Source organism: Cyanistes caeruleus, chromosome 3, assembly GCF_971803275.1.
Source record: "Cyanistes caeruleus chromosome 3, bCyaCae1.hap1.1, whole genome shotgun sequence".
In the NCBI taxonomy this organism is placed as follows: domain Eukaryota; kingdom Metazoa; phylum Chordata; class Aves; order Passeriformes; family Paridae; genus Cyanistes; species Cyanistes caeruleus.
This window is the reverse complement of record NC_141703.1, coordinates 17,341,053-17,365,639: the sequence shown is the minus strand read 5'-3', so window position 1 is coordinate 17,365,639 and position 24,587 is coordinate 17,341,053. Positions and strand designations below refer to the sequence as shown.

General features: G+C 39.9%; 1 protein-coding gene across 10 annotated transcripts in view; it reads right to left on the bottom strand.

Annotated features, from left to right (window-relative positions):
* The window catches only part of VEGFD (vascular endothelial growth factor D), a 36,825-nt gene extending 17,714 nt beyond the window's left edge, over positions 1-19,111 (bottom strand). Inside the window, exons 1-4 of one of the 10 annotated variants that reach the window (XM_086880027.1) lie at positions 17,163-17,287; positions 14,307-14,494; positions 13,059-13,117; positions 12,299-12,389 (exon numbers count right to left, since the gene is read on the bottom strand). In XM_086880027.1, the coding sequence (XP_086736153.1) occupies positions 12,299-12,388 (90 nt within the window). In that variant the 5' untranslated portion in view covers position 12,389; positions 13,059-13,117; positions 14,307-14,494; positions 17,163-17,287. Of the gene's footprint in view, positions 1-12,298; positions 12,390-13,058; positions 13,118-14,306; positions 17,302-18,007 lie in introns of those variants that run through there. The other 9 variants (XM_086880025.1, XM_086880028.1, XM_086880029.1 and 6 more) reach the window with 9 other exon arrangements.
* Between the last annotated feature and the right edge of the window lie 5,476 nt (positions 19,112-24,587).

Here is a 24,587-nt window from a genome sequence, read left to right as displayed (position 1 = left end):
AAGACATATTGCTATTCCCTGTGAGAAATGTTTGAGTAGAATTTATCGATAACAAATATCGAATTAGCAGGTTTAAGTAGTTCATTCTTATCTCCTCAGTTTGCTGCTGCTCTTAATGTCATTTTTCTAAGTATCTTATGTAAAAATGGATCCCATACCCCGAGATAAAAACCAGATTCATAATTAACTGAAGTTGTTTTTCAAAACACAGACCTCTTGTATGTTCCAAAATTATTCTTCAATTCAAAGAGGAATATCTGTTTTCCTCTATTTTGGCACAATGAACAATCATCAGGAAATGATAACACAAGTTAGCATTGTGATTTTTGGATAATTACAACTCTTGTCTTTCCAAAAGAAACCATAATACACTATCTATCTTCTTCCTGGTAATCTTAGATGCCAGGAGAACCCTAAAAGTAGTCAGCATTGGAAAGGAACAAGAGAAAAAGCAGTGATATATTCAGTGGCCTTTCCTGCTTTGGACACTGCCTAAAACCAGACAGTGAGTTCATTTCCCCACTGATTTATGCTAGTCCAATGTTTAGTTTATGCATCATGTCACACAGATGCACAATCCCACAGACAGCCTGCACTGTTCAAACTGGGCTTTTTCTTGAGTATCAGTATTGACCATATCCTCTCAGGGGCTGCAGCTCTGCAGTTTGCACCTTTCCTCCATCCTTGACAAGCTCCTAGATTTCCTGCTTAGGAAAAGTAAATCAAAATTATGTCTAAGAAAGACAGCAGAACCCATCTTTTCAGAACTCCTTTTTTTTTTCTTTGCATGTGCTGATCTTTTCAGCAGCATTAATTCTGTGTTTCAAGACCTTCAGGAGGTATTTTGAACAACAGAGGAAAGATGTGGAGTATAACAGTAAACAAAAAGGCCTGATAAGGTCCTAAATTTATTTGAAGACCTGTAGCATAAAAACATGTGAGGCTGTTTTTAAGAAAACAGATGCACAAATGATCTGTATTGATGCAGATGAATAATAATTTGTGTGCATGTGGGCAAAAATAAAAATGGATTGAAATCTTTATTTTGCTCAATCTGCCTGCATTTTACTCTGTACTCAAGTACACTCACAGACCCAGGAAATACATTCTGAAAGTTTTACACATATGATTACTTTCCTTAAGCCCTAGCCTCACAGTCTTTCTCTACAGGGAGGACATAAACCTCTGCTTAAAGCTAAACACGTGTAGGAATTCTTCTGATAAGGAATGTTTTTCTGAGTTAGGGTCACAGACACTATCGTGGCAAGTGCTGCACAAATACCGATGGAAATTTTCAACATTACCACTGTGTCTGGGGCCAGGACATATGATTAAGGACCCTTTTGATAACCTTGCACTATTTTATGATCCATCCTTTCAGCAGCTAAGCAATAGAAAGAAGGTAACAGATTTATCTTGCCAGTGAAAGCAGACTGTAGCTGCACAGCACAGTGATGATTCTCTTAATGCCATTGGAGCACAAACTTGGCCAAACAAAATATCAACAACATTGTATCACAAACCTTGGTTTTAGATAAAGCCAGAATAAAGCTTTCAAAATTAACCAATCTGTGGGGTGGAAGTTTTGTCTCAAAATGAGGGCACCTGAACACAAAGAGTACTGGCAGCATGTGAGGACATTTTGAACCTTTATGTCAGCATTGTGTGCTTTACGCAGCTGTAGCAACTGCATTCAGTTCCAGAGAAGTTATGTAGAAGAAAAAGACTTGATGTGACCAGAAGGTGAATTCCCCCTGTTCCAGTGCTGCCTGAAGGCTAATCTCAGAACTAGATTCAAACCAGTTTAAACACTAGGTAGATGATTCATCACCACAAGAAAATACCAAGGAATTTTGCTTCTGTGTATGCTGCACCTGAAAACAACCTCCTTTTCTCTTCCATGATGCATTCCCCAAGGTGATTTTACCACAGTGTATAGACTGATTATGGTTGCAGACTCATCTTGTGGAGAAGGAGTGCCTACAGCTCCCTGCCACCCCACAATGATCAAAAATAAAAAGTATTCTGATTCTATGATTCTATTCTCGTGAATGAATAGGAACTATTTATCTGAGACTCCCCTCATAGATAATGGAGAAAAATAGGGCCACTGGGTGATCATTCATCACATTCTAAAACCTGTTGAATTAACTGTACCTCCAAAATGCCTCTTCCTCTCCACTAACACTGAAGGATGAATTAGCAGGTCACCATCTTAGCTGTAGTGAGGAGAGCTGAATCCCACTCAACTGAGAGTACTCAAATGAGATTAAATAACCTCTCCTAATCTAACGTAGAAGCAATTTATGAGGTTCACAAGTAGAACCATCCAGGAAGTGCAACTGCACCAGAAGGACCTGGTTGAAGGCCAGCACTGGCAGAGGAAAGCACTCCCTTCCCTGCCTCAAAGCCACGGTGTAGCTGCCCAGCCATGCTCGGCTCACAGCACACAGACTGTGAGCTGATGTGGACAAGGAACTGCAAGGGAGTTCCCATGGAAAAGTTTGGTTCTCTCTTGGCAGCAAAATGAGGGAGCTCCTGCCATTATGACTCCAACACAAAGAACTACATCTTCCTGGTAAGAATAACAAACTTGTGTGGAGTTTTTGCAGTAAGAACTCTTTTGAGGGTTTTCATCATTATTGGTAGTATTTCTAGCATTATTGTGTCTCCTATCAGTTTAGAGCCAGGTGAAAACATGAAATGAAGAGATGATCTGTAACCTGGTGTCTGTAGCCAAAGCAAAAGATACAAGAAAAGAGAGGAAGGCATTCATCCAAAGGGAGCACCAAGGAAAGGCAGAAGATACTGCTCAAAATGATGGACCATGATTTTTTAAGTAGCAGGGGCTCAACTATCGCCAAATTTTATCATAACAAATATTGTCTATAATACAGCATTTTGTATCCCTGGAGTGCTGCATAACAGGTAATGAAACAGTGAGAGAATCTTCTGCAGCTTGAAAACATGAGGCTTAGAGGAGTGACTTACTGCCCTATCAACAAGCAGCTGCATCACCCCATAAATATCTATCATGAGGCATCTCACTTTGCCACATGTCTGACACATATTAGCATGCAGTAATTTTATCATCACACTGTATTTCATTTCTGAGGAGAGAAAGAGCATTTACCTTTCAACAGCTCCAGTAAATTCATAATTTTGATTCTCTATCAGCTATGAACTTCTGATATATGAAGTTTCATCCCTGACTATATTCCCTCTGGAAGCATCATTGTACATTATTAGTACACAAATAAGCTATTTTAAATTATAGCAAACATGATCATAGAGAGACAAAACAATTAGATATTTTGACTTCCTACTAAAATTGTTCTCTGAAACATGGTGGGCTTGTCATGGGATTTTAAGTGGCTATTACAGTCTTTGTCATCTCAGAAGAATGGATGAAATTTCAGGAGCATGCAGTGCTTCATTCCATCTTCAAAACGTTGTAAACCAATACTTAAATCTCTCCTAAAAATGTTTCATCTCTCTCTGTGCACTGCCTTGTCCAGACTGAATATTCATTTGATTATCACAGTTACAGCATTAATAACCTGATGGGGCATTCTGTTTATAGAAGGGACAAGTTTGGACCCTTTGAAAAAATTTCAAGCTGTCACATTTTAAGAAGGGTGTTGTCTCCAGTGAGAGCTGTATTGAAAGCACACAGCTATATTGTCCAAGTATACAGCAAAAAATTTGCAAAGGGACAGAACTTCTTCCCTGAAAAAGCTCAAGGACTGAAGAACAGACACAGGAAAATTTTGCTTCCCTCACCCACAACCTGTGCAAAACCTCTCTGCAGTCTGCCTTGCGAGTTAGAGTGTTGGCCTTGGCTGTGCATCCTCTCAGGAAAGGGTGACTGTAGGATCACAGCACTCCATCCTGAAGTCCTGTGTGCCATGGGTGCTGGAAGAAAAACTGCATAGAGCCCTGGGCTGTAAGAAAAGCAGTGTGGAGTTGCCAGAGCACAGAAAGGACTGGCACATATGTTACTTGTGGGTTTGGGAGGAACAAGAAATGGTCAAACTAATAGTCTGGCCAGGTGTTGTATGAGGTGGCAGAAGGCTGACAGGGAGACATTGACCTGAGACTGTCACTGATACATTTGTTATGTTTGAGGGCTTCTTTTGCTAAAACCTTGTCACCACATTGTCTGAGACAGAGAACCAGAGAAGGAGGAAGCTGTAGACTGCTCCATCTCATGTTCAATGTGGTTGAACAAAGCTTGCTCCAGACACTCCTTCTTGAGTCTGTCTTCTTGAGCTTCAGTTTAGCTTCCACTGAAGAAGGAGACCTAATTACCTGTTTTCTAAATTTGGTGGTCAAGGTGGTGATAAAACAGCTTCTACTTTAGCTGAAGATGATATGTTTTCACAAGTAAATCATATTAACTTCACTGTGGCTTCAAGAGAACAGCTGTTTTATATTTTGAAAGGCCTTTTGAACTAGATCTTTTGTGGTACTACAGCAAACAAATCAGACTTCTTGCACTTTAGTAGCATGCTTACATTATAAAAATCCTTGGAGATGAGACATTTTAGTTGCTGTATTCTCGCTTGAATAAACCAAAATATTGAAAGCATTATAAGAGAGAACATCAGAATTTGACACAGTTTTGTGGAAGCAGGAATCTCAGAATATCATATACTTAATATATTATTATATATTTAATAATATATATTATAATATATATTTTAGAAAATTATATAATTTTTCATTTCCAAAGCAGAGACAGATAAAATTTTATCAAAATACCTCTTAGAACTGTATACTTTTAGCCAGTTAGGTCTTTACACCAAAATGAGGCACTTTTTTTTCAGCCAGCAGACATTTTGAGTATCAGCTACAACTCTCATTAAACAGATGCTTCTTCCCACAGCCAGGTCTTTTGGCTGTCATGGGAAACATGCTCCAGTTGTGATTTTGAAGGTAGCAATGTCCACTGTGCATCAGTTTGCTGGCAGCAATGGAAAAGCTGGAGTGCTAGACAAAAGAGTTGGTCTGCAAAGTACATTCATTCAGCAAATGAAAAAACACAGGTGATTTGTCATAAATGTCCAGTGTGGTAACTCACTGATATATCCTAAATCCTACTGACAACTTTGGGAGTCTTACAGTACATTTTCTGAGCTTCTGCTTACATGTTTGTTCATATGGTCTTGCATTGCTGCAATGTGTGGAGGCAGATATGCTGATCAATACAGAGCTCAGCTAGAACATTATCACTTCTCTGTACACCAGGTTAGGTGCTGGCCCAACACCAGGACAGGGTGCACACATCAAAAATAGCGTATTAAATGTGTTTACAAAGAGCGTGTCCAGGCTGTAGTCACTGTCTCTCGATATTTGTCCATTCTTTGGAAGTCACTGGGGTTCAGGGAGTGATTTGGAATGGCTCAGTAACAGAGACTGCATGAAATCAGATGACTATGTGTTCTTTTAATATTAGAAAATATTTTTTAATGTGATGAAGGGTCCTTCAGTTAGCACTTTCATTGGTTTTTGGGTTTTCCCCAAGACACTTAAATAAATGTTTTGGAAGTATGACTAGCCAATTGGACAGCTGGGTTTCAAAATGTCACTCACAAAGCCAAGCCATTGCCAACTCTGAATGAACTTATGTTACCCCAATCACATGCACACATTTTCCTGGAATTGTAGTTTTTCTTGAGTAATATTTCCCTAGCAATCCAGAAAAGTATCCTGACCTGGTTTCTGAGTCACGCTGCTAATTAAAGTGAAAAGTTTTGCCTGTCTTTGTGGCACATTCTCTGTGTGCAAAGTGACATACGATCTAGTAACATGATGCAACTTTTTTTGCAATTCAGCGTGACTCAAATAGAATTCCCTCCCCAGCTGCACTCAGACAGTGACTGTGAATTGCCACAGCCTGCTTCCCATGACAGCATGGCTCAGGAAAACCCATCCCGGCATCCCGAGGGTGAGGAAGGCGCTCATCCCTTCCCAAGCCCATTCATGTGGTGCCCACATTGGATTGCCAAATCCCAGGAGCCCCGCTCCGCGTAGCTGGTGCTCAGCACGGCTTTGTGGATGCAGAAGGACCCTAGATGGCGTCCTACCACCAGCTTCAAACACTTTTGGGGGAAAAATATAAAAAAATACACAGCTGTCCCTCACAAAGGAAGGACGCCGAATTTTTCTTAATTCAAGAAAGCTAAAATAGCCTGTGAAATTGTTCTGCTGTTCATTGGTACAGAAGCCCATCACCAGGATGTTAAAAAAAATTCTTTTTGGTCTTCCCATGGGCAAAGGGGGCCTGTGCAGCTGTAGTGGGGGCACTCAGCATTTTGTTTCCATTCCTCAAATCTCAGCAAGATGCATGACGATTTGAAAAGCGTGCTGGGGAGGTAGGAAGCAGGTGGAGAAGCAGATAAGGGAATAGGCACGTAGTGAGAGGAATAAGAAATTTCTCAGGAATAAGTGTTTCTGTAGGAAAGTCACCACATCAGATTTACTCCCCTGCAGCAGCATAGCTCAGGTCACTTTTCCCCTCAGCAATATGGTCTCAAAGCCAAGTTCAAGAAAGGGCAAAAGCCAATTTTGCAACTGGGCTTACTTGCCCTAGAGAAAGGCCTAAAAGAATCACAGAGCCCGCTGTGTGATAACTATAAAAAGTATTGTACTAGGTTTTTTTTAGTGGGAATAAGAATAAATGAGTCATCACCTACAACTAATGTACCTTATTCATTTTTCCCAAATGCCAGTATGGTGTCCACAGGAGATAAGACACAAGTAAACCTTGTCTGGAATAGCAGCAGTGTTGATCAGAACAAGAGCTGCAGACACCATGGCAGAAGTCTCACAAGCCAGAGTTTGCACCAGGGATTTTTTTTCCTGTTTTCAAGCAGATCTTTTCTCTGCCTGCCTCCTGTGGGAGCCTACACTGATAGCACTACACCACTGGTTATAAACAACATAAATGCCTGTGGGGAGAAAGCAGCAGTAAGGCTGAGAAAACAGAAACAAGCAACACTTCCATCAGCCTGAGCTGATGGCTTGTTTTGGTTGCTTTCAGACCACTAATTAATGAAAAGATGGCCCACTGCTCTCTGAACCTGCCTTCTTGCCTCCCTTTGGTTTCACAGACTTTCAGATGTGAGCTACAACTGATGGCAAAGTTTAATTAGTGCTTTATTTCAAACAGCTGATAATTGGATTGCTCAAATTCTGCATTGGTTAATCTACACAGCCTGGTGTACTTTTCCAGGCTCTGCTCTATCCTCAGATATTAAAATCCTAGCTGAGATGGACTGGGCTGGATCAGCAGCTGGGAGGGATTTTTTTTCCATTTCTCATGAGTGAGAACTGTTCTTGATAAAGTAGCAGCTTGTTAGTAGTTGCCTTTCCAAACTGATAAGAGCCAAGGACGGATGCTGTGTGGCATGATAACAATACAGGATTGTTCTGCTTGCCTTCAGTGCACCTTGTCAAGACAGTAGCAGATAAGTCAGGACAAATTGGCTTTCCTCACAACTTCCCTGATAGCTTCTCACTTCTGAAGAAAAAACACAATCATTTCTGCAGTAATGCTCTAAGTATATTTTCACACATTTTTGGCTCTTCGTGCCTGTCAGAGATGGTAATCACAGAGAATCAAAAGCAGAAGACAAAACTGGGAAAATTAAATACTTCTGAAAACCACAATCTCATAAGATTTGTTTAGAAGAGTTTCCTAACTTTGAAAGGAAGCTGGATTTGAGGATGAAAACCTAGTTTGAACAGAGAAAGTGTTCCCAGTGACATTTCAAGTTGCTTTTTCTAGCAGTTGAGCACTTTGCTGGAACTTCAGGAGTTGCCTTTGAGGAAGAAATCCCATGACATGGAAGATTGTTAGAATCTAACTTTTCTAGAAACTGAGCAGCATTTCCAAGCAGGTTTTAGAGAGGTGTGTAGATCTATCTGAAAAAGAGTGCCAGTTATAATTACAGAGACAAAGGCTTACAGCCAGCTCTGCTGCTGATGTTTCCTCACCAAGCTGTTTCAGCTGTACAGACAGACAGACTGCAGCTGGCTCTCGGAAAGGAGATGTAAAAACTTCCTGATTTCTTCTGCCCATGGAGTGATGGCTCTCCAAGGGCAAGGCATTCTCCACTTAGGTGGTCCAGGGCCTCAGGAGGATGGGGAAGTGCTGCTTCACTCTCACCAGCAGACAAGGACTGTGTACCAGCTGTGTTTGGAAAGTGGCTTACTGCTCTGTGCAGATCACAGTGGCAGTAGGAGATGAGGAAGATCTGCTTGAGCAAGAACGACCACTCGAGGTTTAAAGAATGTTTAGTGCAGAGGTAGAACAGATTTAGCTGTGGAAAAGGAGTGCAGTAACAGAGAGCAGCCACGTTCACCTCCCAGCTAAGCCCCCCTAACCCCTCAAGAAGCAGCTTTATAGTTCAGGGACACTCCTCAGGCCTATCCACTGTGGGTTTCTCTCTAACAAAACCGAAGGAGGGTTTGACATGGGCAGAAAACCTCTGCATTAGGAAAAGGCTCTGAGTCTGTTTAACTTGGAAGTGACCAGTTGTTTCTTTGTCTTGCCTGTCCCCCAACGCTTTATTAATAATGTGAAGCAGCAGAATTGAGGAGGAAAGCAATGAGATTTTCATTCTCCGAGATCAAAACTCGCAGCCTCATTAGAGAGGCAGTTTTAGTGTTGGAAGGCAGAAGCAGCTCTGATGGATCATTGGCTTTTCTTGGCAAAAAGTTTGCCTCAGCTCTGATGAATACAGGACATAGCTCTTCACATCTAATTTTAAAATTCCGGAAAAAGTAGTTTATGTCTGTTGCTGCTCAAGGAGAAGAAAAATTTGAGGGGGAGAGACAAAAAGAGAGACAGGGAAATTTGCGGTTCTCTAGCTGAGAGGATCCAAAACCTAAGAGACTGTCAGGAAAAGAACTTCAATAAGGAATTTTTAAAGTATTTTGTGATGAAAAAAAAAAAAAACCTTAAAAAAATAATTCTCAGTCTTCAGAAAACTCATGTGGAAATCTAATTCTTCCTCGAGGACTTCATATGTTAGGTTGGCATCCTTAACCGAGCCACTGGAGGGCAAGGACCAGCCTTGACATCAGTTCATCTCTGGAGCCAAGCCCTGTTGGACACCTGTGTGGCTGTGCTGCCCCTGCCTGAGGCTGCCCACTGCTTCCCACCATGACCCTGGGCTCCAGTTGTGCTTCTGATTGCCAGATATTCAGAGTTCAGGCTGAAACTTTCCATACCAGATGTCTTCCTCAAAATTATTTTAATACTTTTTTTGCTTTGTCAAAATGGTTTGACTGCAGGGGAGGATGAAGCCCCTCGTTTATCCGTGCAAAAAATTTTTCTTTTTCTCTGCTGTGAATCACAGATGTGAATTTTTGATGCCTGAGGAACCTTTTCTTTAGCTCAGATGTGTCTGCTGCTATCTTTGATAAAATCCCCCCAAACGTGAAAGCCTCCAAGAGCAGCAGCATAGCCCTCCCAGCAGGAGGACCTTTGCAGCAGTCAGGCCCTGTGCTGGTTCCAGTCCACTTGGGAACCGAGCAGGACATGGGTGCAGGTCTGCCCTGTAGGGCTGAGAGCACTGGACCTGCCCTTCTTCCCCCTCAGGCCACAGGGGTCTGGCATCCAGGGATAGGAAGCTGCTGGATTTGCCTGTGGCAGGGGAAGGAGATGAATACTTATGGAGGAGGGCCAGACCTGGCCAAGGAGGCTGAGATCATCTTTGGAGATCAGAAGGAGAAATGGGTCTGGAAAAGGAAAGCTGGGGCAGTTAAAACCACAGGGACAAAGAAGGAAGCTATGGATGGGGAAGGGAAGGGTGAACCATGGTCAGATATGACTGGAAAACAAATGTGCCCATTAAGGCTGTCTCTGGGCAACTTGGCCAAAACTCCTGAGGGTCCAAGAGAGAAGAAGAATGTCCCCATCTGGGAGGAAGCAAGTGGGAAGGAGGGTGACACTTGGATAGCACAAACAAGAGACTGAGTCCCTGAGTTCTGGAAGCGAGGGAACACAGGTCAAGTGCTGGGAGTAGAAAAGGTCAGGAATGGAGAGAGGAAGGAAGAGCTCTGACAGGCAAGGAATACATGCACATGGAAAAGGGATTCATGTGCTCAGAAGAGCATGGAGTTTTTGAAGGGTTTGGAAAACCCAACTGCCATGGACATGCTGGATCATGGCAGATTGTGCATAAGCTTTTTAACATTCATACCTTGAATCAGGATATTTGAAGGGGAAAAAGAGAGTTAAAACCCTTAGCCCCCTGAAACTCCATTGCATGATACCACACTGACACCACCTGATGGTTTAGAGCATAAACAATTTTAAAATTTCAGGTGTCCTGGGCAGAGCTCACCTAACTTGGGGCAGAGCAGGTTGCTGGTGCTTCCTAGGTCTCATTAGTTGTGTGTTACCTGTATCCTGGCCTTGTGGGTTTTATCCAGGCTATGCTGCTGTTGATCTTAAAGAACTTTAGAAAAATAAGGTAGGGTAGGTGAATGCAATACATCGTTTCTGTGTACTGCAAATTCAATTTGAGGTGCAAATGGTAAAAATAATTATAACCCTGTGTGCCATCCAGCACTGTAAGATGAAGGATGTTATGTGGTGTATTTCCACATACGTACACACACAGACACCCAGAGAAAGCAACCCAGAAAGTTAACATTCTATGTAACATATTAAAAGAAAAACAAACAATTTAGCCAAAAACCTCTGTCTATACCAAAAGATCTAGAACAAGCAGAAAGCCAGTCTTTTCCTTTTGGCAATCAGCAGCCAATGCAAGTGAAATAAAGCATTTGTGTGTGATACCTTTTTGAGTGTGACCTATGAGATTCCTTTAGGATAGTCTAGGAAATTCTCAGTGAGTTGTTTCAAGAGCACTATCCTGTGGCTAAGCTGGCTGTTTGACAGTGGTTGTGCCTGACACCATATTTCAGTGAAAATAATCACAATTCTACCTATGTCAGGCGCACAATCCTATCACAGTGAATGAACTGTAAGCCAGTATAAGACAGCAAGAAGAGCTCTTGCATTTACTCTAGGCAAAGTGGATATGGATTCAAAGTTTATAATTAAAGGGCTTTCTAGTGGTTTCACTATGGTGCTGAATAAACTAGCGTCCCACATGTGGCTAGAATTATCACCCCTGCCAATTATAAAATGGTTTTTATTCTGTATTAGAAAGCACGTTCTGGTTTAAATAAAGTGATTCCTACAAGCACAAAATCAGTGATTTGTCATTCAGTGCACAAAGTTAATGTATTAAACAAGGCTTATTACTCTGGTCCTAATGCCTTCAAAGAATTGATTTCTGAGGTTGTAAATTAAAAGCTTGTGAGCAGTCAGCAGGCATCAGTCATCCTGAGGCACACATTGCTCCCCACTGCTGACTTATTGGGCTGGCAACAGCAGTCTGCAATTAGGCACACAACTTAGCATTTCTTCTCTAAAGAACAGGTCAGCATACAACAGGCTCACAGACTAGTGTGTGGTCATGTCTTGCAAGCAGGAGGTTTTCTGAAGTGAAAACAAAAGTATTAGCTTGTTTTGCCAGTGAAAAACAAATAATTTGTTCTGGACCACACACTGAATTAATCATTTTTGGACAGACTGCACATGTAGAAACTTGTTCCAGCTTTTGTTCTGATTTTTCTAAATGATTGTCCTGGATGTTCTCACATTGTCTCAAAGTCAGATCTGAAAAATTCTACTCTCATGGTGAGGCTTCAGCTTAAATTTTATTTCATGTACTATATTCAGAGGAAAAGTTAATTTTTAAGCAATGTACTCTATTATTAATTGTTTTTTAATTTAAAATCATATATAACTTTTTCTAATGAAGAAAAAGAATAGTATCTCTCTGATTTCTGGAAAACAAGTGAACAACTGATGAACATGTGTTTTTATACGGAAAATTTCAACATCAGCATACTAATTCCTGCAATTATAAATACCTGGGGAAAAAAAAAAAAAAGTGTATTTAACAAATATTCTAAGTACTCTGAGTCGTGCATTTTTTTCAGATTTTTCTTTTATTTTGCATGACTGAAACTAAAATTTTAATTCAAAAACAAAGTATACGTGTACTTATTAACTTAGTAAAAAAAAGTAATACAAATATTAAACAGAGAATATGGATTTAAATTCCTTGTAGATTTATCTCTGCAACTAAACAATCACCAAAGAAAAAAAATAACCCATTATCAAAACAGCAAGAAACTCCCTACCTTGCACATTAAACATAGCTAATTCTGGAAATTTATATTAAGAATCACAGTAAAGTTCACTTACCTTCACAGATCCGTTCTCATAGTCAGATCCTTGCAGCAGATGTAGATAAGAAACGATGAAAATATTCACAGTTGCCCACGGTTTGTACATTCTGATGTTTAAAATCCACAGGTTACTACGCAGTCGTTGTCATACAGCTGGAAGTGTCTGTTTCAAAAGGCATTTCTCTACCACCAACACAGAAAAGCTTCCAGAATTTCTCTCACAAACTCACAAAGGATTCCAGCATCTGCAACTAAATATCTGTCTCTTTGCTGCTCAAAACAACTGTAAGTTCCTCTAGAGAATGGAATTTCTTAGAGCAGATTTTAGATACACTTGAAATAAAATCATGATAAGGTTTTAAATAGATATATATCTGTATGTATACACATACACACTCACAAGCGATCAGGTATGGATTCCAGTTAATGAAGTTAATATATCTTCCATCAAGAGACAAAGAGACATTCAAAATCCATCTGTGGTCCAGAAAATGTTAGAAGTCTTCTCGATTCTGTGCTCTGTGTTACAGCAGGCTTTTAAGATGGTAGTGTAATGGCCAGTGTTTTGAGCCGAGAGCTGTAATCCAACTCTGTATGAAAACTTTTTTCACAACCTTCATGGAAGCTTGCAGAAGCATGTGTCTTAAATCTGATACAGACTTTGGCAGTAACACAGGCAAATTTTGGCTCAAATCCCATTTTCTTCCTACCAATAGCACAGCAGTTTTTAAACTAACTGATGCAATCTAGACTCCCATTATTTTAAAGAAGATTACCTGAAACATGAAACTTCAGCACACGTTCTTACACCACACACATATTTTATGTTACTTCTCTGAAAAGAAAAAAAAAAAAAAGAGGGAGGGAGGGAAAAAAAAGAAAAAGACCGACTTCTTTCTTTCATGTGTTCTATTTTATGTGTCACAAGGGTTTCTGAATAAATTTTAACAAGCAAAGTTAAGAACTATCTCTGACAACAAGATTTTGATTTTTTTTTTAAAGAATGCTCATTAAGCTACACATATAAAAGGACAAAATAACTTTTTATTGCAACAAAACACAACCAGCATTTCTGCTCCAAGGTATGTATGTATTTTCTCCGTATATTTTTGCAGTTTAAAAGAAAAAATTTAAAAACAGAGATAGCGTGTTAAATCTATATTGCCCTACTCATATATATTGTGGCCAGGAGAATAGTTCCATTCTCACATGTTTTAGTGTTTGCAGAATCAGACTCCACAGTTGTTAACATAAACCAACCAAGTGCATAATACTTCACAGTCCTGGTTTCCTATCTCTGATATCCAAACAAGTGATGTCTTAAATACAAATTACTGTTCTCTCCTACCATTAGGTTGAATAATTTCTTATTTAGTATTGACCACAAATGGACCTTAGCAAGAAAATTATTTTTATCCAGTCTTTCCAGTTGATGTCTCTTAACTGCAATTAGGTTTTAAAAATATATGTGCAACTCTATTATTTTTTAGCTTTGTCTTTTCCCACTTACTTTGTGAAAGCAATCTATTTCTCATTTTTGCTTCTTCCTCCACCCACCCCACACTGGTTAATACAAGGACAGTAGGGATTTCACCTCTTTGAAATGAGAGTGAGAAAGCTGCTTTGGCAGTGTACCTGCTGCTCCTCCTCAAACCTCAAACAGCTGCCAGAGATATTCAGTTTTGCACACCCCACGCTACAAGGGTCATCCTGTGTCTGTACTGTAGGTTATAATTAAAATCCTTTGCACTATTTCATGCATTATTTTAAATTATTGTGTTATCTAACGCTTATGGACGGTCACCTTGACCTCATTTAATGTTTCTGGTTTGCTTCTGGTACTACTATCCATCTCCTTGCAGGAGCTGAAAGCCTGCTAAAAGAAATGGATATGCCTCAGCCTCGGATGCACAGCTTCCGAGCAAGGGATCAAACCAAAAATAACCTCTGTAGGCTCAGGATTACATGAAAATAACTTTCTATCGACCTGCAGTTAACTGGAGAGAGCGTCTGGCCATCCTCACCTCTGATTTCTGGGATCGTTTGGAGCGCAGCACCGCGGGAGAATGGAGAAGCAGTATGTGCCTTAGAGCCTGGTGAGTGGGATCCTTACACAGCCTGTCTGCAGCACAGTGCAGGGATGAGCCGCTCTGTTCCCTGGGAGAGCTGGTGCCAAGTGCCCACAAACTGCCCTTGAGAGACTCTCAGCAGTCTGGCATTAGAAAATTAAGGCTGTTTGGTTTGGAAATGCTGGAGGGAAAACCTCGGTAGTATTTTCTGTATGTCACTGTATGTATCACTGTTACATACCAAATTCAGCTCTGTGCATTTGGGAAGACCAGGCCTGTATCTTTCTCAAAGCAAACCATTCATCAGAAAAGGTCACCCACCTCTGGCTTCAAGGGGCTTTTTGGCAGGAAGACTGAACTGGCCCTCAGGCACTGAATCAAACTGGTTTATACAAGAGCATGTTAGATGCTGCAGGCAGAACACAAAAAGTACCTATATTCTCTCCCCTAGACTCAGACACAAAGACTAGCAAATAAAGAAAAAAACCCTCTTGTTAACTGCAGAGGACTCTAAAGCTATCTCAAAGCTGTTAGTGAAAGCAAAAGCAAAGCAAGAGAAATCAGCCGATAGGATACCAGAGCAACTCAGATAATGAATTTCTAGGAAAATGTTTTCACCATCTGTATCACTGTGCTCATCCCATTCCCTATATTCCCTGTCTCTCTCCTCAGCTCTGGGTAAGAATCAGTTCTCCCTTCAGCACCACCTCAGCTCTGCTCCTTACACAGCTTTCTTATGATTTTTTCTGCCTAGTGTTTGAGAACAATTTAAATACTTCTGTGTTGGAGCTCAAATCTCAGAAGTATGGTGAAATTATATTGCAGACTGCCTTCAACAGCAGTGCACAGACTTGCTGTCTGGCCACCTCTGTTTTAGTTTAATTTATGAACAGAGGTTATCAATACACACACTCCAGTTTCTTCTTTTATCTCAGTTAGCTGTTGTAGAACCACCAGCTCAGTTCTGTGCGGGGTTTGGGGTTTGCACTTCTTTTAGAATCTAACACTGTCTAAAAAGGGGATTAAATAAAATTCATATGACTATTTAAATTACTTTTGTAATGGAATAATCAGCTCCTCAGACATCAGCAACATTAAATACTGTATAATGGATTGAAATTTCAAACATTTATGCCACCTTTGGGTAAGCAGCTAATACATTAATATTGTGGCAATGAGTCAGCTCTTTGCAAGAAGAGCTTAAAATTTTGTTTAGTCAAATCTGTTTCTAATATTGATCAACACTGATGTCTGAAATGGATGAACAATACAGATTAGAACTTTAAATCTGTTTTTCTACAAGCACTATGTATGGTTTTTATTCAGTAATATTTGAAGTATGAGTCTTTCTTCCAAAGTAATAGTCTCATATTCATCGCACAGAAACCCTGAATCACTGATTCCTAGTCTCTGTTTTTGTGATGGAAAAGAACATATAAATGACACAGAACTTGGTAAATGAATAGATTAAGCATAATTTCTCGGTACTTTTATGATAGGATATGCAGACCAAGTGGAGTTTATTTATTGGAACTCCTCCCCATGATGCACTGAGGGATCTATATTTGGACTTCACAGCACATAAAGAGAAAAAAAAGGCCAGTACAGATGACTAAAACTAACAAAACAGCACCTTCTTTAACTCATGCATTTCTTGCATGTGTGCTCACACAAGAAGGATTTCCTGACAATGCTGAACAACTCCTGTTCTTCAAGCTGAAATCCTTTCAGGTGAGACAGTAAATTCCTTCAGTAATCTGAAAAGAACTTAGACTTGCAGATAGGCCCATATTAGTGTCACTATTAGCCAGAAAAAAAACCTAAAAGGAAACACCTCAAACAAACAAACAAACAAAAAGTCTTCATTTGGAAAAATGTAACAAAACACCGAAGGAAGATATTTCAGGCTTTTAACACAAAAGAAAGCCACAAATCAATAGGACTACTCAGATCAGAGAAGGTTTGTGAGGATATGCCCTAAATAATCTCCAATTAAATTGATCAATTTACAAAGTTGAAACTGGAGATAAATTAAGGCAATTCACAGCCTTTACTTCAAATACAGTATTGTTTCACCAGCTACTTCAGACATGAAAGCTCCACACCATTAGAAGTTTCAGTATGGCACAATCCTCAGAATAACATAATTCCCAGTGAAGGTCATTATTTTCAAGATTATTCTATATGCAGATCTCTACATTCCCTCTAACTAATCCATACACAGAGGATCTTGTTTTCTTGACAACTACAGAGAAAAATGAAAATTGGGACAGTTTATAAAATATTGCAAACAAGGATCTAACTTAAATTTTATAAAGAACTTATGGCATAGCAGCTACATGGCAATCCAATCACTTAGCACACATGATTAAACTAATTATCAAGTAATTATTAAACTAAAAACTTTTTTTTAAAATAAACATTAAAATGGCTACTGGCATCAGAAATTTCTGTGAAATAGCAGAATGCTTGAAACATCACACTAATGCTAAGGTGGATTGGTAGAATTTAAGGAAAATAAAAGCAAAATCCCATGCACAGAATCAGAGCGCAAGACAAAGCTGGGCTAGCAGAGTGATGGGGACAGCACCACAGAGCCAGATCCAGAGCCATCCCTCTCACCAGCCACAGCACTGCTTCATCTCCTCAGGTTATTCTTTAGTTGCCCTTAAATTAGATGATTTAATTGTCTACTTGCTGCAGCAGACCTGGAGCTCACAGCAGGATGCAAAACCGGCCGGGGAAGAGGGGAAATCCCACTGGGTGCCTCTTCTGTGCTCCAGGCTGTGGTGGCTAAACTGCTATCCATACCTTCATCTAGCTGGCTGAAAGTTCACCAGGGAATGTCTGCACAGGCTACAAACACGCCCTTGGCTGAAGGGCAGGCATACTCCCAGCTCTCCACAGCATCCCATGGCTCAGTCCTCCCCTGCTCCAGGGAGGGACGCCCTTGTTAATGGAGGAGTGCTGTCAGCAAAAGACAGATACAAATCACAAACAAACTCTGTTTGTTGAACTTTTGAGAGGTGTAAACACCGTGTAGCTGCTCCATCTTTGAATAGGCTTTGCCTCAACCTCATGAAAAGCACAGCTGCCTTGCTACCCTTCACTAGTTCACATTTGTAATGTCTAATGCATGGAAAGAGAGAAGAACTCTCTGGGGGATGGCTGCTGTGCTGAGCAACAGCTTTATATCAGGTATGAAGAAATTTGTTCTTCTTCTGTTTCAGTGCTTCCTTTATGACTTTTTTTCTAACTTAAACTTCTAAGTCTAACCTACCCAGAAGTACCTGACCCAGCTCTTGCTCTCTCTGTATTTCTGTTATTCATATTTATCTTCAATAATGGGAGCTCTGTGTCTGCTTGTGTTCACATCCATCTGTTTTTACATACCTGTTAATGAGGGCACAACTGAAACAATAATCAAACTTTAATTACAAAGATGTGTAATAGCTTTCATAAGCCTTTTTCACTTGTTATTTTATAAGTTCTCATTTCTTTCCACAGAGAAGTGGGAGAAGCTGAACATAAAGATAAAACAGGTCTTGCAGTTAAGGAGAAGGAAAAAAAAAAGGTGGGGAGGTAGGGGATAGGTGAACCAGAAGAGAAAGGAGGAAGGAGAGGAACTCTGACCAGATGATATCCTTCACACCTACCATTGTCTGTATCCAGGCCCTTGCCTCCAGACTGACTGGTGTTCAGGTACATCTGAGGATCACTCCCTGTTCAACTCAGGTCTGAAACAGTTCACAAAGCCAAGGCAGGGAGTAGTTACCAAGACGATGGATTCAGCATCCAGAGTTCAGTGTTTCCATTCAGTCTGAGTCTTCATCCTCCACTTCTGTACAGTAAGAAAGGGAGGTGTAAGTGCAAAGCACAGTGAGTATCCAGACTACTGAATCCTGAAGGTGTTGCAAGCAAAGCAGATGAACTCATGGGTTCTCATAAGGAAGAAATTAATAATGCATTCTCATTTTCTCCAGCACATGTGGCACAGTTGCTAAATTACCCTGGGAATTAAGGTATGCACAGCTTGCACCAACTTGTGTAACTGAATAGACATTTGTTGCACTGTGCACATCAAGCCCAGAATTTCTCAAGAGAAAGATGTGACTGCAGGTGATACCAACATCCTTAACCTTGCAGTCTCTGGCAATATCTTGAGCAAGTCCACATGGCAGAGCAGCATTACAGCTTGTACTTCAAACATTTACTTCTCATCCAGTAGAGTCTCACAGCAATATAATTCAAGTTACTGTAGAGTGGATGGTGACAGAAGAGCAGCTACCAGACATCAAAGAAACATCTTTGACATGAGAAAATCCTCATTTATTCTAGTGACTGTATCATTCTCAGAGGTCAAGAAGCAACTCTACGTTATGGGATGGGAGAGTTAAAGCAAATTTGTGCCAGAACATTTTTCTGAAGCAGTCATTACCACATGATCACCTTCAAGTGCTCCTGGAGAGCTTCATCCATCTCATCACAACATTTCTTTGAGGTAAGGCAGACTTTGAGACAGGAATAGAGAATGTAAGATTAGTTTCATCTTTGCACTTCAGATACCAGACTAGAACTTGCCATGGTTGTCCATAAGCAGCTGGTGTAACTTTAGGCATAACTTTGTCTCTCAGAACAGAATAATCTCACAGTAACATCTACTTACAATTAGCTTTTGGCCTTTTTCTGGACTTTATAATCATATCCAGTCTGCTTAAAAAAAGTTCTTGGTTAAGTGCAATACAGAATACCTCAAGTACAAGTGCCTGGCCAAGTTCCAGGGCTCAGATTTTTCTTGCTTCCTAGTTCTGATGTCCCGTCAGGGGGATGTGGCCTTGAAATAAGAAACAATCCCCTGGGAATAGCTTCTGTGCCAGAGGCCCAGACTCTTAACCCAGTGGGTACAGCCAGAGGATACTGTGAAAACATCCTTCCCCTCAAGGCCAGCAAGGAACTTCAAGGCTAAGCCCCACACAAGACAACTTAAAGATGTAGCCACCCTCCCTGCCTCTTTCTGTCTTTGTTGAACATAAGCCAGCTTTTTGTAGGACCTTCCAGCATTAAGAAAGTCTTAGGAACAACTCCTTCACCCAGGATTTCTCCTAAACAGAGACTTCTTCCCCTCACATAGATATTTTCACAAATAAAGGCTGTTAAGTGATCAGAAAAATCAGGCAAAGTAGAAATTAAAATGTTCAGAGGCAGAAAATTTTGTTACAAGTCCAAGGATAACTGAAACAACATTGTGGGAAGTAGGACAGAAAGAAGGTGATAATAAAGGGATTTATACCTTTGTTTTCTACAGCTGATTTCCCTACTTACTTCTGTAGCACCCTGAAGTGGCATCCCTGGAGCAATATGTACATACAGAGCAGAAAGACAAAGAAACAGTACAGGGTTTAGCATAATTCTCCTTGTGGGGAACACCCCAAAAGTGTGCACACAGCTATAGCAAAGCACTGAAAGTTAATTTCAGGACTTATACCTATCTGAGAACACTTTAGAGTAACAACAGCTAAGTAATACAAAAATAAAACCCTTCTGGTGCAACTTAGAGTTTGAGGATGTAATGGGTATTATTTATACTTTGTTTTGCTGCTTTGACACTCACAGGTACTAGGCCAATAAAAGGACAAATCAGCTCCCTGACATCAGCAGGAGAGAATAGATGAGATCTCTGATAAATGTTTAGATAAGAAAATATATGCTTCAAAGTGTGTATATAGCAAAGTTCACTTCTAGCTCCAACAGGATGACTTTTTGACACTTAAAACACAAAAGCAGCTCTGTGTTTTCACAAGAAACCCACCATTTCCTTTTTTTATTACATCCTACTGCTATCAATAATGTGTAAGCATAAATACAGTTTATCAGTCTCACCCTATGTATTTTGAGGACAAAATAAAAGATTGCCTGAGTGACTCTTCTACAGAGTTTTAATCCCCATGTTGTTGTTAGTGCTGCTCCAGCCCTGCCTGCACACGAGATCCAATGAACATTTCAGATCCATCACCGTCTGGCCAGTCACCTGTGTGAAACAAACTGCTTATCTGTGATGCCCATCCACGGCAGACATCAGGGCTCAGAAGAGCAGCTGCCATCAAGGCTTCTCAAAGGACAGGAGGTGTCCTGAAGCAGCTCAGAGAGTGCCCTGACATTCATTCATCTTGGGGCCTGCTGGTCTCACACTCACTGTAAATGTATTTTTCTGTGGAGGAGGCTGCTGCCCCCACATCTGCTCACAAGTGTAGGAGTCTTTCTGTCTGATGGATCCCCCACCAGTGGCAGTGGTGTAGAGAAGAGTTCACTTGGCCATAAAAACTGTAAGGTTTTAACCAGAGTGTTTTATAATGTCACAAGAGCTCTGGGAGATCTCCTTATCTATCTGGGAATTACCCTCTTGTTGGTATTTGATTAATATACCATGAACTTAAGCCTCCAGCACTGCCTTTGGCCAGTTAAACAATTCATAACATTCATAACAAAATCCTCTAAGCTCAGGAGGGCAGCCAGGGAACAGAAAGCAAACCTATGCTGCTTAAAAGAAAAAGAGAAAGGCAAGAACCAAGTTAAATAATGAGATATTTATTCTTAAATCCATATCAACTGCTGTATTATTCTTTAAACACAATGGAGAAATTTTATAGAAAAAATTCCAATAAAAAAAAAGTGAACACTATTTAGATACTGAAACAGGAGTTAATTATTTAAAGACAAAAAAAAATAAAACTAACTTACTAAATAAATAAAAAGCAAATAAAACAGGCAGATATGAGTCCAAAGGAAATTAAACCTTAATTACTCAAAAGCTCACTGGGAATAGATTGCTGTTGTAACATGTTAAAAACCAATAATAGTTAACTTAATATCAAATTTTCAACAAGTTTTAAAACACTGAAAAAAGCCCCAGAATGTGCTCTACCTAAGTATACCTAAGTCTTCAATTCTAGCTGTTGTGATCCCTTTAGTTTGACAGAAAATCTTCAGTAACATTCTTCAAGCAGACAAGATTTCAAAGAGCTGAAGATGTTACAAAATCTTTTCAGGCTCCATAAAAGACACTAAAAATCAGATTTGAATCCAATGACCAGGTTTTAATCAATTCATATTTTCAGTATTGGCTGGGAACTAGGAATATCTCTAGACTGTTAAATATAAAAGCAGTGACAGAGTTCTGAGCATTGGATCTCTGCTCCTCTGCCATAAGTCACGGTTTCCTTGCTCCACGGTCCTGTTTTGGAGCACTCTAGTTAGCTCACCCAAGGCAACACCCAAGTATGGTTCTGGCAGTGGATCATTCCAGAGATCTCTTTCCAAGGCTGAAGCAAGGGGATTCCCTGATTCTCCTCACACAGAGCTTTACATGCAGGCTTTGCTTCTTCAAACATGCACAAGTGTCTTCCTGCCATGCCCCAAGGCATGGTACATGCATAATTATGATCTAATAATTAAGTTATTAAGGATAATAATGCTTAAAGAGTCTTTAAAAAGGGATAATTATTACTTAAAGCCACAGGACCATCACATGTAGCTTAGAGGAGCTGGCCAAATTCTCCATTGCCCAGATTCAGATGAAGCTGCTCTCAGTCCTGATGGGGTGGCCCGAAGCACTCTGGACACAAGTGTCTTGTCCTCAGGGAGAGAGACTGTCCTTCTTTCATCCAAAATCCTACAAATATCCAAGGAGCTACCTGAGGCTTATAAAATATGTGCTATTAGGAATGTTCTGGGCAGATCTGAATCTTCACTGGCCTTTGATACAAGCAATGTTACTTGATGATACTTCCCTGATTTTAATTCTCTTCAGTCACTGAGGGACAAAAGCAAATACAGTAAACACATTTCAACAGATAATTATTTAGGAATCTTTCTGCCAAGCTGGACTTCACAGTCAGAATATTTATCTGACATGCATAATGCCCTACCCACCATTTTTCTGCCTACAATAAAGAGCACTCAGCATAAAAGGAAGCAGAGCACAGCAAAAGATCAGATGAGACAGAGGGTGAGAGGTAGCTCAGATGTAGATTAATGAAGAATCATAATGACTTACTGTGGCTGTACACTTTACTTTCCCAAAGAGACAATACTGTTACAGTCTCACAGAAGATCCCCAGGGCTGGAGAAGTAGGCCAGACACAAGAGAAACTCATCTGGTGGATAGTGAGCATGCTAATTGTAACTACAGACCTGTTATTGTTGTCCTTTTGTCCTATTTTTGGGAAAAGGGACCTTGTTCTGGGATAGTTAAATTTTTATAATGGCAAAAGATATTTGAAAGAAATGATCAGTCCAGGTAAAACTAATCCTGATGATGTCAAAGAAAAGGTCCCCTTTACAATTCCAACTTCAAAATTAATGCGGAGGCTGAAGGATTGCTGTGTATCATAAAAATTAAGAAAAATTTGACCAATTAATGAAAGACACAACTATTATGAAATATTTAGGAGCTTTCTGATCTAAAATACTGAGAGTAGGTTTGTAAATTTGTACTTCAAAGGCTGCAAGGGTGTGTCAGGAAGGTGATGAACCAACAGTTATGGCTTATGGCAACAATGTCAGTAACTCTTATCTTAAATCTTATGCAGAAATGTCCTTCAGACTGTAATCATTAAGGCAGAAATACCTTGTCCTCAAACTGAGCAGTCATTGTCAGGCAATACACTATGGTGAAGTTCAAGTTTTCGTTTATCATCTTCAGGATCTGTGAGTAAAACAGATATTTAAATAAGAAAATAAATACAGGAACCAGGCTGCATGTTCTTTCTAAACACTTCTGAATTACTTTTTTTTTACTCTGAAATACTCTTACAATCAATTTAAAATCCTTACAAAAAGGTTTTTTTCCTTGAATACATTCAGATTCACTCTTTCTTAGTGTTGACTGGAAGAAGGCTGTTTTCTCTCTACTTTTAAGACAGATACGTGCAACCAGCCTTTTCTCAAACACTGGATACAAAGGATGGCCCAAAATCTTTTGTTGTTGCATGGACTATCAGTCTTCATTGTCACTCCATCTCCATTTAAGCATTAAATACCATTTTTCAAAGCCACATATAAGATTTTTTATGTAGTAATCTAAAATTTGAATATGTCAAGAGTGCCCTTTTTATAGAGGGCATATATACTCTTCAGAGAATTTATTTTCTCCTGTCCTTTCTGAGAGTTCGAAGTTGCACATCATTAGTACAACTTTTCCAAAATATTGAACTTTTGACTTAATATGAGATCATTTTTCCTTTCCTCACTTTTCAAAGGGATAGCTGGAAAGAGCAATGTTGTGATATGAAAGATCACTTCAGATTACATATAAATGTAGTTTCTATGGTCTGTTGCTGGACTATCAGTTGCTGTCTTCATGGTTAAATGACAGTGCTCTGTCTATAGTCCCAAACACTGAGGTCATTTATGAAAATGGGAAAAGCTAGCTATATAAAGATAGATTACATATGCAAAACATATTGCTATTTATATATAAATTTCTTACAAAAGATTTGCAGAGTAGCATCAAAGAAAATTACATAAATGTTCACAGGCTTTTTTTTTTGATAAATTATGAACACTGTTATTTTTTGTAAATCAAAAATGTTTCAAAAAGAAAAATACATCTTACATGTCTTTCACTTATAAATACAGCCAAATCAGATAAGAAAGATTTTCCATGGCTAACCTGGGCCAAGAATGCTAACTAACAGCACAGTTCACAAGAGTCTCTCTGAAAATAGCTGTTCTAAATATGTGGTTAGATTAGGCTGTCCAAACATTTGTAAGAGCTCAAGGAAAGCTATCTGGAAAGGCTATCTTTCATTTCTAATTGCAATATTTTCATAGGGTATGACTTTTATTGGCTACCACATTTAATCCCCATTGACTCTGCTTCCCTTCTTCTAATACTGAGGATTAAGCAATAATTCCCACCATCTTGAGAGACACAGACCAGACCAATTAAACTGTAACACACATATTGAAATTCTGATTACTGCTTCCTATTTTGGTTGGATGTATTGAGCAGACTTACAGAATGCCCTAAATCTCTTAGCAAGGGAATAAGAACTGCAGACATGAACATGGAAACACTGTCCCTGTGCTCTAATCATCCGATTCATCCATTTACAAAGAGAGCACAGGAGAGCTAAGCGGTCAGATGCTGCAATACAACATCTAGGTCACTCTGCTGGGTTGGGTACTGTCAGGGGCACATTTTCCCTTTGGGTTGCTCTCTGTGGGTGGCCCCTG